This window comes from Scomber scombrus, chromosome 2 (genome assembly GCF_963691925.1).
Source record: "Scomber scombrus chromosome 2, fScoSco1.1, whole genome shotgun sequence".
Lineage (NCBI taxonomy): Eukaryota > Metazoa > Chordata > Actinopteri > Scombriformes > Scombridae > Scomber > Scomber scombrus.
Genome location: NC_084971.1, coordinates 8,253,825 through 8,272,483, shown reverse-complemented (window position 1 = coordinate 8,272,483; position 18,659 = coordinate 8,253,825). Strand labels below are relative to the sequence as shown.

The 18,659-nt window shown below is 41.7% G+C and overlaps 2 protein-coding genes across 2 annotated transcripts; both read left to right on the top strand.

The window, feature by feature from the left end:
* Window positions 1–1,697: 1,697 nt before the first annotated feature.
* On the top strand, window positions 1,698–4,273 carry hmx1 (H6 family homeobox 1). Its single transcript, XM_062437515.1, has 2 exons — window positions 1,698–2,205; window positions 3,644–4,273. Exons 1-2 carry the CDS (start codon window positions 1,905–1,907, stop codon window positions 4,249–4,251), a joined length of 909 nt encoding a protein of 302 aa, XP_062293499.1. The 5' UTR covers window positions 1,698–1,904; the 3' UTR covers window positions 4,252–4,273.
* A 1,818-nt stretch (window positions 4,274–6,091) lies between these two features.
* Window positions 6,092–7,047, top strand: hmx4 (H6 family homeobox 4). The gene is made up of 2 exons (XM_062440587.1): window positions 6,092–6,314; window positions 6,473–7,047. The coding sequence occupies exons 1-2, from the start codon at window positions 6,092–6,094 to the stop codon at window positions 7,045–7,047; spliced, it is 798 nt and encodes a 265-aa protein (XP_062296571.1).
* Window positions 7,048–18,659: the final 11,612 nt, after the last annotated feature.

The following is an 18,659-nucleotide window of genomic DNA, read 5'->3' as shown; positions in this document are numbered from 1 at the left end:
CTTGGGGAGAGAGATAGAGAGAGAGAGAGAGAGAGAGAGAGAGAGAGAGAGAGAGAGAGAGAGAGAGAGAGAGAGAGAGAGAGAGAGAGAGAGAGAGAGAGGCTGAAGTTAAAGGTCATCGCCGCTGACTCCATTGAGGGAAATAAAAAGCTCAAATGTCTTGCCATTTCAACGAAAAGGGTAAAGACGCCCGTCAGCACTCATTTAAATCTTTCAGATCATCTAATAGTGGTAAGTTTATCTTGATCTGTGCCATGAAGGCTGTATTCACTGGAAACGTACTGCTCTTTATAAATGAACTATTTCATGTTCACAGCAAGTTATAAGTAGCTCTGCCGAAGCTGTAAATATCGGCTACTTGCTTGGTCCGTCAATGAAACAGGACCGTTTGGGGATTATGTAATTTTAAAAGAAAAGTTTATTTTAAGGGACTCAGTTTGGGTGTTTATGCCTACATCAAATGGTCATTTTTAAAGATGTTATCTGCTGTTATGTGGGTTATTCTTCTGAGAAACTGAGGGCTGTTGTTTAAAGTCAAATGGAAATGTTAAAAGTTGAAGAAGAAAACAAGAAGAAAAATACTACAAATCAAACGTGTGTTCCCACTGCTGTTCTTGTACTAATACTCATTTTTTAGTCCGATCTCCTTAGTTTTTTTTTGCTACTCATTTCCTCAGAATTGAAAATTAGTAAAAAAAAAAATTAGGCTGAGGAAACCCTGCCCTCCAACAGCGATAGAGGCAGCCCGCTACAACAACACTATATCGACAAATGGGCCCACATAATTCTGCCGATCAATTCTAAATCTTGAGATAGAGGAGAAAATGTGTAGTTGGTCCTAATTAAACCAGGCAGTTACAGATAAGCAGTCCCATTATTCTGTTGCGCCATTACGCAAAGTTTTGATAACCTTTGACAGCAGCCGCATCTCCAAGACGCAGCGTTGCACGTGCCATTTTGCACGGTTCAATAGGCAGAAGCGCTCCTGACTCCTGAGGTCGATAACATCATACCACTGTGAAACACCGCTCATTTTATTTTTCAATTTAGGCTTGTACTGGAAATGGAAAAGTGATCCGCCTCTCAGGTGCTGTCAAATGTTTTAAAAGCTTGAAATAATGACTCTAAAATGATTGAAACACAAGCAGCTTTAGTTTTTCCTCTGTGTCTAATGGTATAAAGCGCATGCACATACACACACACACAGACACACACACACACACACACACACACACACACACACACACACACACACACACACACACACCCTTAAAAGATGGCAGGCTCCATACTGTCGTTCACTGCCAGCTAATAGCTGACTGTGAGCGCTTCCTATATCAGAGTGGACCGGGGGGGCTCGACCCCGGGCATGGCTGCTGCCCTGGCGGATCTTTATTTTGATTTGCACTCTAATTGACCCAAATAAAGAGCGCTGTACCACGAACAGAGGTTTTCTCCTGCCTGCATGGCCTCGAGGGGACGGGCCTGCACGTGAACACACGTGAACACACACACACACACACACACACACACACACACACACACACACACACACACACACACACACACACAGAGCAGCGGCTGACGCAGAGAGACAATAATTCTCCTTTCCTTGGAAAACCCCATTTGCTATTGTGCTCGTCCAATCGCTGGATGCCCTCGGCTCGTTACGCGTTTGACTTGACGTTTCACTGTACTACTGCTTCCGTCTCCCTGTCTCCCTCTCCTCCCGCTGGCAACGAGGAGATCCCCGTCCCGTCTCTGCCATGACTCCTCATCCGATCACTGCGCAAAGGCAGCGGCGCTTGAAATGACTGCTGGGACTTTGGGTCGCCTTAACGCTCGATCGAGAGAGGATCCGCTTGGTTTTTACGTGAAAACACCGTGAGATCGGGCAGGAAAACATGCAGGAGAAACTGGCGGAGAAACAGACTCCCACTTCATCGAGGGCGTCGTCGTTTTTCATCGAAAATCTGCTGGGCACTGGGCGGAATAGGCAGGATTCTGCGTCGGACAGCAGTCGAGAGGATGCCAGTGTGGAGAGCGTTTCCAGCAGCCGAGTGCTGAACTCACATCACGCCTATACGAGCGCTCCGATTCCCGATGGCTCCAGCTCCACAGCCCGGTCCCCATACAGAGACTCGCCGCTGTGGTACCGCGGGGGGAACATTGCCTTGAACTCCAGAGCTTTGGAAACACCACACAGTGAGTACCGAGTAGATTGTAGGCACAATAATAATAATAAATAAAGCTAAACTGAGCTATGGGCATCTTAGCCTATGCAACATAATATACAAAACGTATGCAGTTTGTTGCAAGTATAGTATTAGCAGGGGTGTAATGAACTGCACCCACATTTTCTCTTATATTTAATAGCTTTTATAATTAACCGTGACAGTCATGAGAATCGGAGTTAAATATGTAAAGAAGAACAAGGTGTTTGTTTTTATAGTGTCTACTTTTAGATCACATATATCAGCTTTTATTTACTGAATAAAACGGACTGCTTGGTGATAGTATGCACGTCGTAGTGGCTTGAATTAGTTGCGTATTTGTTTATTTTGCATGAATTTATTGGTAACACAGGGAGATAATATTAAAAGCTGGAAAGTCTCAAGCCTCTTCACGCTTTGTTAAATAACAATATTTTTCTTTCCATTTCCCCACCCAGAGTTCCCAAAAACTCTAGAAAGGTTACCCTTCCCTTGGTTATGCGTATTGAGGTTTGGCAGATCTTTGCAGGTTCACACTGCGTCTGTAAATTCTGTAAAACACCTAAGAATGAACGTTTTTTCACGCCTGAGCACCCGAAGCATGTACAGAGAGGATATTCCATCGTGCTTCTCTGTAGGCAACCCATAACCCAATCTGAAGATTACGCACGTGGATTACGCACAAATACCCAGTATACAACCTCAAACAGAAGCGACAATAACGCTGCACGTCAAACATCATGACGCCTTTACGCACATTCAGTGCCATTTGGGCACTCATACGCGCCATAAAATCAAAACAAAAATGCCCCTCCCTCTGGTTGTACAGTCCAATACTTTGATTTTAAAATCCCAAGAGCACCATCAATGTGTCCACAAGTTATTGAAGCCCATGGTCACAGCCAATGTACACACAGGAATTCAGTATTGACCTGTTGGATAATATTAATATGTTATAAACTGCCAAGATCTTGTCAGGTTTACTTTGGAAGGCTATGTGTATTATTAGAAATATCCTAATCATATCTGTGTCATATCCGTGTCAGACAACTTCCTCACTGGGCTCATTAAGTGCTGTGTTATGCAATCTAAACTTCCTAGCGTTGCCCATGTGCACTCAACTTTTTTGGTAAACTGCAAAACACATTTACATTTTAAAGTGTTTAAATCCAAATTAATTTAAAATGTCATATTTCCCTAAAATTATGTGAAACTTGCCGGACGTTAAGTTTGATCTTTTCCAACATATTTGATTGTTTTATGTTCCATTTTCATTATTTTCTTTAGACTGATTTATTCCGCAATGCTTCAACAGAGAAGTTTTCATTTGTTTAACGGACAACAATGTATCAGCAAGCTGGTGTAAAAAGCTACTATCTCTGTCAGTGTGCCTTCAAAGTCAGTCATATTTCTATTTTGTCTCCTTTCAGGCCCGAGGGATAATACACACTCACCCATATCCACCAGTGACAGAGGTTCACCTGCGGTGTCTGAGCCGATAACGGAGGGCAGCGACGAAACTGACAGGAAAACGGGCGACAGCAGCCTGACTGACGACAACGAGGACGCGCACAACGGTTTAGACGCACGGTCAGAGCAAGACGCCTCTTCTGACCCGAGCTCCACCCGGAAGAAGAAGACCCGGACTGTGTTCAGCCGCAGTCAGGTGTTTCAGCTGGAGTCAACCTTCGACGTGAAGCGGTACCTCAGCAGCTCTGAGAGAGCGGGGCTGGCAACGTCTCTTCACCTGACTGAGACACAGGTCAAAATCTGGTTCCAGAACCGGAGAAATAAATGGAAGAGACAGCTGGCAGCGGACCTAGAGGCTGTACATATTCCAAACTCGACCCAGCGGATTGTCAGGGTCCCCATCCTGTATCACGAAGGACCCGTACCCACTGCAGCGCTGGGGTTCAACTTGAACGGACATCAAGTGTCTGCATCCGTCGCGGGCTTCACCAATTCTATCAACTACCCTCTGTCCTCGTTTGCTCACTCCATGAGCTTGTTGAGATCACAGATGACCGGCTTGGTGTAAAGACTGACATATCAAACGCTTCTGTTGGTTAAAGATATAAATTCACCCTGTTGAAACTGTGCAATAACCCACAATGCCGCAAGAAAACTGCTGACTGCATCCAAAGATAAGAGCCACAGAAACCGTAATAAATAACACTAAATAATGACTCTTCTCTATATTTCTGTTTATAAGCCTCTGCAAGAGTCTGTTCTCTTGTCACAGTATAGACTATAATAACAATGAAGCATGGCGGCCGAAGCTGTTCATGTACTGTTTGAATACACATATTTTTGCAAACTTTTATATTTAAAGCAACACGTTTTTCCAACTTTGTCACTTTTTTCACTTAATAGATAAATAAAAAAAATCAAGCACCATTCTGTCTGTTTTTGTCTGCTGTTTGTGAACACTCACTGACCTCTAATGTATCGTCATAAACCTGCAGAAGAGGGTGAAGTCAGTCTTTTATGTTTTATGAAACAAATAAAGATTACAGAGGCGACTTGTCTGTCTTTTTGGAAATTACAGAATTAAAGTGTAGTGCACACAGTGCTTTAAGTTATTGCTACAAACAGGCCTCTGTCAGAAATGTTCACTCCTTTCTCCTTTTGACGTATAAAAAGTCAAGTTAAACTTTATATTTATATATATATATATATATATATATATATATATATATATATATATATATATATATATATATATATATATATATATATATATATATATATATATAACATTTATATAAAATTAATCTGAAGAGAATTGCTCTGATCAGGCCACACCGTAGCAACTGTAGGACAAACCTTTAAAATAAACTATTTCTTTTTAATAAACGCATGACAAGTTCCACTTTGATAATTCACCAAAAAAGTTGGTGAAATAAAAACTTTTCTTCGAGTTAACGGAAAGTTCAGTTTTGATACAATCCGGTGTAGATCACAAAATTAACGGTAACAAAGAGTAAATACGTGTAAGAGTCGCTAAGTAATGAAATAAAAACACCGAGGATAAACATTTAAATCATAAGACCCCAAGATAAAAACTGGATCGACTTTTAGCAGTTTTCAAATTACAAAAATAAAATAGTGAAAAAAAAACTAATAAATAAAAATGCAGGTGATTGATAATGGATTATTAAATAAATTAAATAATCCCTTAAAATGCACTGTGCGAGTGCAACACAGTATAAACGTAAATAATTATATTATTTTGTTGGCAGCTTGTTTCATTCTAAAAGTAGCAAGCAGCTCCCTGAAGAAAAAAACATATAAATGCGAGTGTGTGTGTGTTTTGAAAACTACTGTGCAAATATTTATTACACACACATTGCAATGTCAATAGAACATATATTTAAAAAAAAAATATGCTTTACTATGCAAATCAATTGACAAACTCCATTTCACGCTGCTGCTTCAGACAGAGAGACTGCAGGTTAAATACTGTTAATGGTGTGAAATAACTGGGAAATTAAACTAGTGCTTGTTTTCCTGGGGGGACCCGTTGAGGGCACCGGACTCCGGGTCTCCTTGCAGATGTGTAGGATGAGTGGGGGAGTTAAGAGGGGAAGGGCACAACAACACTCCCCTGCCCTCCCTTCTCCTTCCATCCCTTCGTTCTTATTGGCCCATAGTGCGCGCTCCTCTGGACCAATCACCGAGGACAGAGCGCGCTCCATCCGGTGTGTGCAGTAGCGGTGCAGGCAGAGCATCGCCAGCCCAGCAGTGTCTGCTCAGTGGCTGCTGCTATGGTGCGTGGAGCATCGAGACGTTAGTGGTGAGATTAACGTCCTGGTTTAGACTTAACGCCGAGTAGAGTCGCGGAAGTAAACAAAAGAGGGAATTACGCATTGGAGAATATGAACAAAGTGGACGCACCATGTCGACCCGCAGCCTCTCTGAAATTCACTATTGACAACATCCTAAACCTGAAAACCAGCGGGAGGACTTGTGACAGTTGTCACCCCGCGGGACTGCAGGATGACTTGGCGACGGCGATGCGTAAAGACGGTTTCCAGAGCCACCGCGAGGAGCACGGAGCCCAGCAGAGGCAGGACCCGGACAGCAGGCTCAAAGAAAGTGGTAAGACGCTTTTACAGAATTTGTACCCAGTTGTAAAATATATATCTGTATATCTTGTGTCATCACCATTACGCACGACTCTTGCATAGTCGTACTACTTGGGTCAATTTAGCAGCACAGTCTGAGGCTCGTGTTAAATTGTGTTGATTTTGTTACAGAATGTATCACAGACTGCCACGGAGCGTCGGACTCGGTGATCATCAGCCGTGGAGACGCGATAAAAGCGACGGAGGTGCGCTTCGAGAGCGGGGACAGCAGCTGCGACGACAGCAGCTCCACCACCACGGCCACAGACCCCCACAAAGGAGGCAGCCCCGCCAAGAAGAACAAAATAATCACAAAAAAGAAAACGCGCACTATTTTTTCCAAGAGACAGATTTTCCAGTTGGAGTCTACTTTCGACATGAAACGCTATCTGAGCAGCGCAGAGCGTGCCTGCCTCGCCAGTTCTCTGCAGCTCACGGAGACCCAGGTGAAAATATGGTTTCAGAATCGCAGGAATAAATTGAAACGGCAAATCTCGACTGAAATCGACGGACCCGTTACCGATTTCCCCGAGAGTGGAAAGCCCGTGGTGGTGGGGCAGCTCCCGGCCTTGTACAAAGAGAGCAACCTGCTGGGGAGATGCCTGCTGCCCATGCCTCTTCCCGTGGTTTACCCGGGGAGTAGCACGCCTTACCTCTGCTTCTCAAACGCCAGCAAGTACTTCAGCCTGTACGACGGGGACGTATGATGGTTTCACTGATCCTCCATGTGAAAGAGACACTTTTTGGTGGTCTGTTGCCAAGTTTTAAGCATTTAAAAAAAGGTGTTTAGATGGTGGGACCGGACCTGCCTCCAGAACTGGTTATGAAGACTGCAAGTAGCCTACAACGACAGAGGAGTAGTTACACATATCACATAAAAAAAATAAGCTGATTCGGTATTATTTATTTTTCAGTCAAACTTATGGGTTCTATAGGCCTAACACTAAACCTGCTATAGTTACACATAGCCGTTTATAGAAACAGCAGGCTAAGCTTGTGATAGCCTGAGGGAGGCCTCAAACAGCATCAACCCCAACATTTTATTGTTTACATAATTCATTATTATTATTATTATTATTATTATCATTATTCTCATCGACAACCGCATTTTCAGCAGCCTAAGCCACCAAAGAAATTACTAGGCTATACATTAGCTGTTTGCATGCATTTCCTGTATCATAATGAATTTTTTTTTGAATTACTGAAATTATCTATGTATTTAAATGAATGTAATTAACATTTTATTTTATGTTTCACGCATGTCTATTTTTTTTTCTGAGTATCCTACTATGCTTACTTTATTCCACATTTGCCTATAGGCTCATTACACCATTTACTGAAACTGTAATTAAAACATCTTCATTCAAGAAATATTTGACAGAATTGATTCAGTATTTTGAGGCAAACTTTTTGTGTTTCGGAAAATCAAAGGTTTATTGATCAGAGAAATTGCAGATAGTGGGGATACATTGAAAATAATCCTAACTGTAGTTTTGACAATGCATTTTGTAATTTCACCATTAACTGTTAAATGGATTTTACAGGAAGTAAAAAATGCAAAAGGACTATTGATTAAACAAGAAGAAGAATTAAGATATGGAAAGAAGTTGTAAAATCTTAAATCAAAGCACAACTTCAAATCTTGGTCTCTGTAAAGAACAGTTGATATAAAACTGTCTTAAATGACGGCCATGCAAGAGGCCTTTAATACTTACAGGCCCACATTTGTATTATTTTCTCTGCAAATATCAGGCCTCCACTTTAACGGTGCTACTGTATCCTAAATTAGAAACACAGCAGTTTGTATAATATGCATAAATTCAAAATCACTCATAAACTGTGTTTCTGACAACTTAATATTGTAATCAGAAGTATTATATCAGTAAATCTGGGGGGGGAAAGTACTAAATTGTGGATGTCAATATATGACATGTATATATATATTTGTAGCTGGTGATCAAAACAGTATATTCAGGATATAAACTACATATTATACCAGATGACCAATATAATATATTCCTCTTTAAGAAACTAAACCATTTTGGAAAAATACAGATCCATTGTTTATTCTGAGGGGTCACTCCATATACTGTATATAGTTCACTATGACCGACTTGTTTATTGCCCACAGGGAGTAGTTGACTGATTCTGACTTCCCCTCTAAGTTTCTGTGAGAAAGAAACAGTACATACGGTGTATTAAAAAATGTAACTACACATCTTGCAAAAAAATAGCGATGCATGCAGGGAGTGGTAGATGCAGAGAGGATGTGAGGCTAATCTCCTCCTAAGTTTCTGTGAGACGGTGCCTCATCCTCGATCTCTCCTCCTGAATGGTGGCCACTCTGCCGTTGTGCCACAGACTAATATACCAGCAGCATCAGCATAGTTTAACGTGTATACAATGGAAAGCTGTGCTGCTACTCTTGAAGTCGGGCCAAGGATCATTCCTTATGGGGAAGATTCAAGTCAGCCGTATTACCAAGAGATTTGGGTTTGAGCTCTGGAAACACACCGCAGAGTCTGAATGAATTAAATGCACAACACTAATTCCAAATAAAAAGGAAACAGAGCTTTCAGCTTTCTGTTGCTGTGATGTCTCAGTTAAGAGTCTGGGGATAAAAGAGGAGCAGTAAAGTCAGTAAACAGCAAAGACAGATTGATGTTATGTAACTGGAATCATTTCTAAACTAGGGGGAATAAAGTACAAAATGATGAATGTCCAGGTCACAAATTCAAAAATGCATCTGTTGTGTTATCAATTACACATTACTGTATACCAAATGGGCAAAATAAGAGTCAGACTTTCCACAATGAAAACATTTTGAAAAAATACTGAGGTGGTAAAATACAACTTTCTGCACCGAACGTGTTGATTTTGAGTTCCATCTCTTACCGAACCTCTTCTTACACTTTCTTGTTATTATTTAACAAGATATAATAGCCTAACACTCCTTAAAATATCTGAAATCATTGTGACAGTACGAAAAGCTTCGAGGTGGAAAGTTGTGATGTTTGCAAACTCATGATTATCCCAAGACCAAACATTATAATTTGATATTTTATTGATGGATGTGGGGAATCCCACAAACACACACACACACAGTCACTCAGCATCTTCATGCATCAAACAAACTTTAATATCATTGACTTGAGAAGGATCTGTCAGCAGTTTGAAGTAATATTTAGTCTATTTTTATCCAACGTAACAACATCCGAGGTTACAAAATAATGGTTGTGTTATTTTTCCTACTGCTGAAAACCTGAACATCTACTCTCTGTACTAAGTTGAAAGTCGGTTGACCCCATCAGTGCTGCCCTTTGACCCCTAGTACACTTTGCCACAACACCTATCCTCTATATTTGCCATACTATACTGAAAACACTTACATAACTGTAAACTGTATATCCTTTGACTATTGTAAACAGGATTTTTCCATCATAATTATAATGAATCATTCTTTTCAATATCCCTCCTCTTCGTCTTATATCAAAATTATACTCTAACAGATCTAAAGACACCAAGTGTCAAGCAGGAATCAGTCCACCATGTGTTCATTATCAATCAACTGAACCCAATAATAAAGAAAAAAAATCTCTGAGGCATTTACATATGTGTGTGGTTTAGAGCACTGACTGTGTGTGCGTGTGTGTGTGTGTGTGTGTGTATTCAGTGAAGAAAAGAGGCCTGTTATGCAGCCTGTCTCATGTTTCAGAGAGTCAAACCACTGCTCAGTACCCACAATCCCTGGCGGCTATCCGCTCAGACATGACGGCAGACTGTCAAGATGTGAGTTGTGGTCGAATGGCATATTACTAAAGATGTAAACTGAGGATCATACCATCTTAAAGGCGCCTGGGCTGAATGTTTGGACTGCAGAGGATGTAATATACATATATATAAAAAACGACCATGCTGAGTAAATGTGACATAAAAGCATTAATTCACCTTGAAGCTTTTTTGTAATAAGTGCTATTTTTTTCCCAACTGTTCTCTTTCATTTTATCACTCCATCCTCCTCTCTCATTCTTACTTTGCTTGCCTCCCGCCTCTTGCCTTGTCATAGCTCATCACGGCAGTCTGTGCACTGAAGCCCGACTGTGTGTGATTATGACTGAATGAGAAGGACGGAGGATAGAGAGAGAGAGAGAGAGCTAGTAGCGGGGAAAAGGAGAGTAAAAAGGGAGGGGAGTTCAGTCAGAACCATTTGATGAGTGTGTGTTTGTGTTGGGAAAAAAAGACGACGGCGTTTGTATTTCTGCATGGGTCTGCGCCTCTCTATAGCCGAGGTCTGGCCGGTCAGGAGTGAGGAAGTGCTGTTCCTAATGGTTGGAGAGCGTATCAGAGAATGACCGATTATGTGTATGTATGTATGTGTGTGTGTGTGTGTGTGTGTGTGTGTGTGTGTGTGTGTGTGTGTGTGTGTGTGTGTGTGTGTGTGTGTGTGTGTGCATTACGCGCCTGTGTTAAAGTCTCTGGCAGCTCCTTTCTGCATGACTACATGGGGGCCCCCCTCTCTCAGCTCGCCCATTACTTTAACCTCTGTTGACCTCTCCCAGTCATCTGACAAAGGTCATCGCCCAAGACGATGGGAGAGACTGTCCCCGGACATTTTTTCTGCGACATGAAAGCACAGAAAACACTGTCACCATGAGGTTTCACATGGAGGGGTTCATTTATATGCTCGGGGGGGGTTTTGTCTCTTTTAGTATTTATCTGTCAGATAAATTTGTCTATACAGTGAAATAAAAAAATGTATTCAAAGACAAAATGTGTAAACAGTGTATGTGGATGCAGTCACCAGCATCAATCTGCACTGAAAAGCCTGTGTATGGATTCCCCGGGGTGTCCCAAAGCACTGGAGGGGAGTAGGGGGGGGGGCAACCTGAGACCAAAACTACATGACACAGCATATTTTAAAGTAAACAACAAGGCTATTAGTTAGAGAGGAAACCTGAGACAGGAGCTCTGTGAATGTGTCACACTTAAAGACTGTTTGATGGCCTATTGATCTGCTAATTTAGTTGCCTCCCTCCTTATCCATGATGCAAATTGCTCGAGGAAATTGAAAGATGGCAGAGGGGATGAAAATCAGATAAAAGCGAGTGATACAGAGATAAGGGGTGAGCGAGTGCAGGGGTTAAAGGGAGGAGTCCAACTGGACTGTCGCCAAAAATGAACTTAAAAGCAAGCTAAGTAAGAGAATGAAAATGCAACAACAAATTACTTTACAGATTTACACAATGCAACATGAACAACGGCAAACCTTATGTGAGTAATTTGTAACCTGCCAACTGATAAATTAGGAATCACAGCTGCGTGTTTACAAGTCAAATTTGAATATTTCTCTTAATGTGACAATTTACCAGGTGGACATAATGCTGTAAACTACACTCATTAGCATATTATGATAGAATATGATAATTATCGGATCAAACCATCATTTAAGAAGAATAAGAGTCTATAGCCGTGCTAGCTGCTCTGAAATGCTGCGTTTAGGCACAGCGGTGCATCAACCTAAATGCTAACATCAACACAGCATGCCCACAATGACAATGCTAACATACTAATGTTTAATAGTTACTGTATAATGTTTACCATATTAGTTTAGCATGTTAGCCTGCTAACAGTTGCTAATTAGGACTTAACACTACATACAGCAGAGGCTGATGGTAATGTCATTAGTTTTTCAAGCTTCTGGTGATAAATCAAAGTATTGGACATGAAAGTTTGCACCAAATTTCACAGCAAGTAACTTCATGGTGATTTTGAGTTTAAGTCAGGGGACCACCAAACTCTTCTGGGGACCTTGAATGTCTGTGCAAATGTCAAATTTCACGGCAATCCATCAAATAACTGTTAACATAGGCTGAACAAAGCAGAGGATTTATAGATTTGATTTGATTTGACATGTTTTTCTTGTTTTCTTAACTCATTGATAGAATATAATAAACATATTAAACTATGACAGATTAAATATAAAAACTTTAAGTTTAGTTGCATTAAAGTTGTTCAATCTCAATATAGTTTTTTCCAGACATGTCTCCGTCTCAGACATACATACACAAGAACCGTATCAATTAAAAGAGCATCGTCTCCCACGCCCTCCCTCACGTCCTGTCCCCTCAGACACCCTTGTCAGGATAATGTGCCATTAATCTACCACTGAAAAACACATTATTGGCCAATCAATAGGTGAGATAAAGGCAGAGGAAAGAGGAGAAGGAAGGAGAAGGACAGGAGGCAGGGGAGGGATGCTCTAAGTCTGGGGGGAAGCGTTAAGGGAGGGGGGTCAACACTTATCCATAACACCAGAGAATGAGCACCACTATGTGCGGACATGGAATACTCAATGTGGTTTCATGCTGACAGTCGATATACGTCCATTAACAACTGATACAGTTGAGTGTCCTAACTTTTTTTTTCTCTGCTAGCGCCCCTCTTCCTGCATCCTTAAAACTACCACAAATCCCCAAATCAGCATAAAGTACGGTCTTATCTTGACAGCCAAGTCTCTGTTTTGTCACTGGAATTGAATTAGGTTCTGGTGTTGCTGTGAGTGGTTGTTGGCCCCAAGGCGCTTATAACTGTAACTAAGCAACATGACATCCTTTTAAAATGCCACATACATGTACCCTGTATGACCTAACCTAATAATCATTATTCACAAAGTTTTTATTAGCACTGGTGTTGAGACTGAAGTTGTTCCCTGCATGGAAAAACTATTTCCCAGTTATGCCAGTTGGCACTTCTTCGTGTTGTTCTTTAGACAAACACAAACCACTGGACATATTGTTTCTGTGACACTGAACACACACACACACACACACACCTGTACACATACGTCCTCAAGCCCCCCTGCCTTCCCACGCACTTGATGGTCTTGTACCGCAGGATTCGGTCAACCAGATCTAAGCAGAGCAGAGCATGTACTGAGCGTGTAGTGGAGCTGACCTGCATGCCTCTATAGTGACATGACACACAGTAATACCCAGGAGACCAGACGGATATCTGCCTGCTGCCATTTACAGCTTCACTGGATGCTGCTGAATGATGAGTTGCAGTGAAACCCGGTCCCCAAACACCCCGCAAGTCCTGCAGGTTATTGTTCCTCTCCTGTGGCACATGTGCTTCAATTAAGGGAAACTGAATCTAATACGGTCCTGCGGGGGAAGTTAGGAAGATGTGAGCTCCAGATCAGAAAACGCTTGCAGTATGTGTCATTTTCTTGAGCATGTTTTGTTGTTTAAGGTGTAACAAGCAACTGCACGTCCATTGCTCGAGCTCCATGGGTTCTCAGTTAGATGGTAAGCTCTTCCAGAAGAACGAGTCAACACATTCAGCCATCATCGTTGTGGTACAGTGAGTTTCCAGCCGGGAACCCTGGCGGATCAGCCTCTGATGTTCTGGCTGCTGGTGTTGCCAATCAGCCGGCGAGCTGGTGTGGAGAGCTCAAAGATAAATTCAAGACTGCACTGTAAAACTCCTGTCTCAATAATAAGAACCGCTGTGCAGTGTTTTGGTGTCTGATAAGTTATGCATAGTTTTGTAATTCAAACTGGAGTTTATTGATATCCATTTAACACAGTGTGAGCACCTGCTAAGACTTTGTATTTTGTTACATTTGTGTTAGTGGAATGGGGGTCCTGTGAAAATGGAAGCTACCACAAGTGAGCACTCTTCCATCAAGACTAAAACCTGTGTGCGGTTAGAGGTTTAAAAACGTTTTTCATCAAGGATTCAGGACATGTTGCTCTGAGGCAGAACAGCATGTGACAAGAAGAAGCAGTTAACTTAATAAGCTTAATTCAAGCTCATACCACCACAAAAGAGCAGCAGAGGGTATATCTATAAGTGTAAAGACTACATTTAAAGTGCATTAAAAATTATTTATTGAACATGACAGGAATAGTTCTGTGAAGAGAACCGAATGAAAATTCCTGCAAGAAACTACAACACTGAAGTCTTACCTACACCAGTTTTGATTTTTCCCCCCATCTTTCATTCCATATATTTTGTGTTTGCAATGACACTCGTGATAACTTTCTGTTACTTCCTCACGCACAACAATCGCGTTGTGTATGTCACCACAAACACAACCTCTTAGCCCTGAAGTGAGCGGATCTCTTGAGGATTGTGTTCCCCTCTGGCCAGTTCAGAGGAGGCTCTAAGTGCTCTGTAATAGCTGGCAATCAGCAGAGATGGATAGAAACTAATGTCTCGCCCTCAGGAAAGACATATAAATAAATAAGATGAATAAATAAAAGCCCTGTGTCCTCACAACCACATATTGCATTGGGCATGTGTTTATAATGAATATAGATTGAGAGGTTGAAATATTTATGGTGGTGTGAGGTGTATGTGTGTTGGTAGGGGGTTGGTGGGGTTGGGGGGGGGGCTAATGGTGTGAAATCACATCCCAAGTGGACGGAAATGCAAACGGAAGATTTCCTTTTGGTCCGGAAGCTTCCAAGCGACTTCCATTTGTAATGCCTCTGGAAAAGTGCTTTCAGCAAATACCTTTAGGATGATTTAAATGTTCTGCTTCTGGTTTCATAAAGATAACTTATAATATGTTCTTGTCTTAAACAGCAAAATCTGCACTTATGACTTCTTTATAATCCCCATGTGATGTCACAAAACACCATCACTCCAGTCAGCACTTACAAAATGCCTTAACACTTGGTTTCCCCTCAATTGCTTGGTTTACCTAATTTGCTTGTATGAAGCCTTACACATAAAAGCCATAAATAGTTAAAGCCCTCCACTGGTCAGCGGAGAGGTGTCTGGGGACACGGGCTGACTAAGAACAGCCCAGGGGCCAGATGAAGAATAACTGAGGAGACTGCTGTGGAGAGAAAACATATTGTCCCTGACAAGAACAAACATTAGACTGATAAACAAGTGGCTCGGGGTGAGCGAGCGTTTTAGGGAAGCACGAGTCAGAGAGAAAGAGAGAGAGAGAGACAGAGAGGGAGGCAGCAAACTGTAAGCGGTGAGAGAGTAAGAGGAGATGAGCCGCGATGAGCGCCGACTCCAAAAATAGTCACGCGGAGGCCTCAGGAGAGCTTTGAGACTCACCGTTTTCCCTCTTAAATTGTTACCTGGGATCAGCCTCAAGATGTTCTGTGTCTGTGTACATATAAATGTGTGTGTGTGTTTGTGTGTTGCCTGTCCGCAAGAATATTTATGATGCTATGTATATGTATGGGACATGTAACCAGGTAAAAGCATCATATCCAAGAGGTGTTTGCGGAGTTAATACAGCCTTTTGTCTCAACATTAGAGCCACTAGAAAGCGTGGCAGTGACCCAGGCTAACCTCTGGCTCATCAGGACAACTGATGCAATTTTCATCACTACGTTGCACACCAATTAAGCCGGCAGAATAGAGCTGAACATGAGACCTAAGTCAGCTTTAACTACTTTTGCCCCGCAGCACTGAGATTGTCTATCAATAATGATGTGCGCGTCTCATAAAAGCGTCTCCCGGCTCTTCTGGCGATGATAAAGGAACACGTCATCTGAGATCTCCCCTTTTCAGAGCAGCACTACTCCCGGCTGTTTGGCTACTTAACGGGCATAAAGCCCACTTGTTTGTCAGACATAAAAAAAAAAGATTCCAGTCTTGAAGTAAATATTTTGTCCCGCGTTTGAAGGGGCGGTTTCAAACTTAAGTGTTTTAAAGTGTCGTTTGGGGTTAGGGGGCCTTCGATGAGTGCTGGAGAATATTTGAAAGAGGAAACTTCTGGCGGGCGGGAGGAATAAAAAGTTGATAGTCTGTTGGGAGGGTTTAATAATGAAACGAGAACATGCAGAGTTGCCGGAGTTAAGTACACTTAGGAGTGCACTTAGAAGCGTTGTGGAAGAGATACCGCATGACAAGCTGGAACGAGGAGGTGCCGGGATGATGGTTAACAAACTGCACCTCTGAATCTGGGTCGATCCTCTGTCGGTCAAGGAAACAGATTTGAAATGAAAAAAAAAAAAAAAAAAAGACACCTAGACCAGATTAACAGACAAAATAAAGCACAAAGCCTTTCTACATTTAAAAGAGGCCGATGTAATAAATTACAATGATGAGGAAGAATTACAAAGTGCTGGTGTCCGCATGTTATGATGCAGCAGATTGAACAATAAGTGTAAGTGCGTTCCACTCGTGTGTAAAACGTAAAAATGTGTATGTGACTGTGTGTGTCTGTGTGTGTGTGTAGCCTCTCTGCCATCAGGAGGTTTTAATAGAGTAGTATATTCCTTTGCATTTTACATGACTCTAGGGCAAGCTGCTCTCGCCTGTCTGCTCCGCTCAGATCAGACGCTCAAATTGGAGCACAGAATGGACTGCAGGTCTTCATGCTATCTCGCTCTGTAATCTGTGTGCGTTTTGATGTGTGTTTGCAGGCGTGTGTGTGTGTGTACATTATACTGCCCCTAAAATAAATATTTAGGATCACGCCGACCAACATTATAACAGCCAAGACTTTATTGATACAGTCACTGCGCTGGTGTAACTGTACATATTGACCTGAACTGTGAACATAGGGGCATAATTTAAATAAGCTAAATTAACTTTACTTTTTACTTGGTTATGTTTAACTGTCACCATGAGTACTACTTAGTCTGTGAAAATAGTGAATTGTCTTCAATGGCTCTGAGCAGAGCTTTCCAAAGAGGGTATCTAATGAAATACATCATCCAGTTGCATTATGGGAAATGTAGGATCCAGTGTTTTTGGGGCATGACTCATACTATAGACCATAAACCCAGTATGTCTCTGCTCCTGTCCTGTTGCTTTGATTTTGAGATTCTTTACTTAATCTGTATCTTCGGACTTCAGACCCATTATTTATTTACATGCAATGCTAAATGATGTTAGTACCCCTTTAAATACCATCTTTGCTTTCACAAAATCTTTCTGAAACTATGACAATTTTCCTGCGACTACATAAACATTACACAGACAAATAAATCTTAAAACCACCAACTCTGCATTTTTCCAGTGGGGCACATTTTACGCTACACTTGCGATAATGGTACCCGAAGCCCCGGTTTCTGTGTCTTTTATTCTCTCTCTCTCTCTCTCTGGCGGTGACATCTCTAACCATGCAGTGTGATGTGCGTCTTTGTTTTCACAACACAGGAACAGGTCTCCGAGCCCCTTTCTCACACTCTCACACTCTCCCACGCCCCTGTCGACTTCTGTATTATACACACAGCCTAAAGTCTCTCAACTATTCATGATGTTTCTTCTAGAAAAGCCGGTTTAATCATTTATCACTCCATACTTAAACAAAGCAAACAAATCTAGTTACAATGCAGACTTGCATCTTCTTGGTGTAATTTTCCCCTGTTTTTTGACACAGAGACAAACAGAAGGAAGGAAAACTGCAAAAAAAAGAGGAAATCTTAACTGTGGGATGCTGAAATATTATCACAAGACTTCCAGTTTCTTCCCAGAAAGGATCAGCCGTCACAAACGTGATGCTGCACTTTAAATAAATGCATGAACAGGCCACATTGATAACATCTGACATCAAACACTTCATTATCATTGACATATATATACAAGACATATTTAATGCTATCACGAGCAATGAATATTGTACCTAATGCCGCAGAGACTGGCCTAAACTACTGTAGCGTACAGGCTCACCAAGCACCAAGAGAGCCAAAAGACTGACTGAGGATCATGTTTCCAAGCGAGAGAGCAGCGAACTGGACTGCACAGAACTGGAGAGAGACAGGAGAGTGAGGGGGAAGATGGATGATGTAAAAGAGAACAGATGGAGAGAAACTAAATGATAAAAAGAGGGGAAAAAACAAACGCTGTGTTAATAAGAGAGACATTAAAGTTTAATACTGGGAGATATTTCTCACTCTCACCAGGCACATTAAATTGAAGCTCACTGCGCTTAGAAATTCTAATAGAGACGATAGCTGTTAGACAGTGTGTGTGGGAATATTTGAATGCAGACAGAAACACGTCAGAAGTATTGTGAGACCAATAAATGTGTACGCGTGTCTGTGTGCGAGCATCTTTTAACTTAATGCAAATTTAATGAGACTTACTCCGCTTGCCTGAAGAAATGTGCTGCTGAATCCTCTCATCCCTGCTGACAGGGCGAGGAGTGAGTGAGGAACTATTTCTTATTAAACAGAGTAATTGCCGACAGGATAGACTTGTCAGACAAAGGTGCAATTTAAACTGAGAAAGTCATATCATAACAGAGAGATATGAGCATACAGGATGAAAGAATTCAAAGCTCATTTCAGACAAAATGGATACATGGATATGGGCTGACTACAGTCATGCTAGCAGC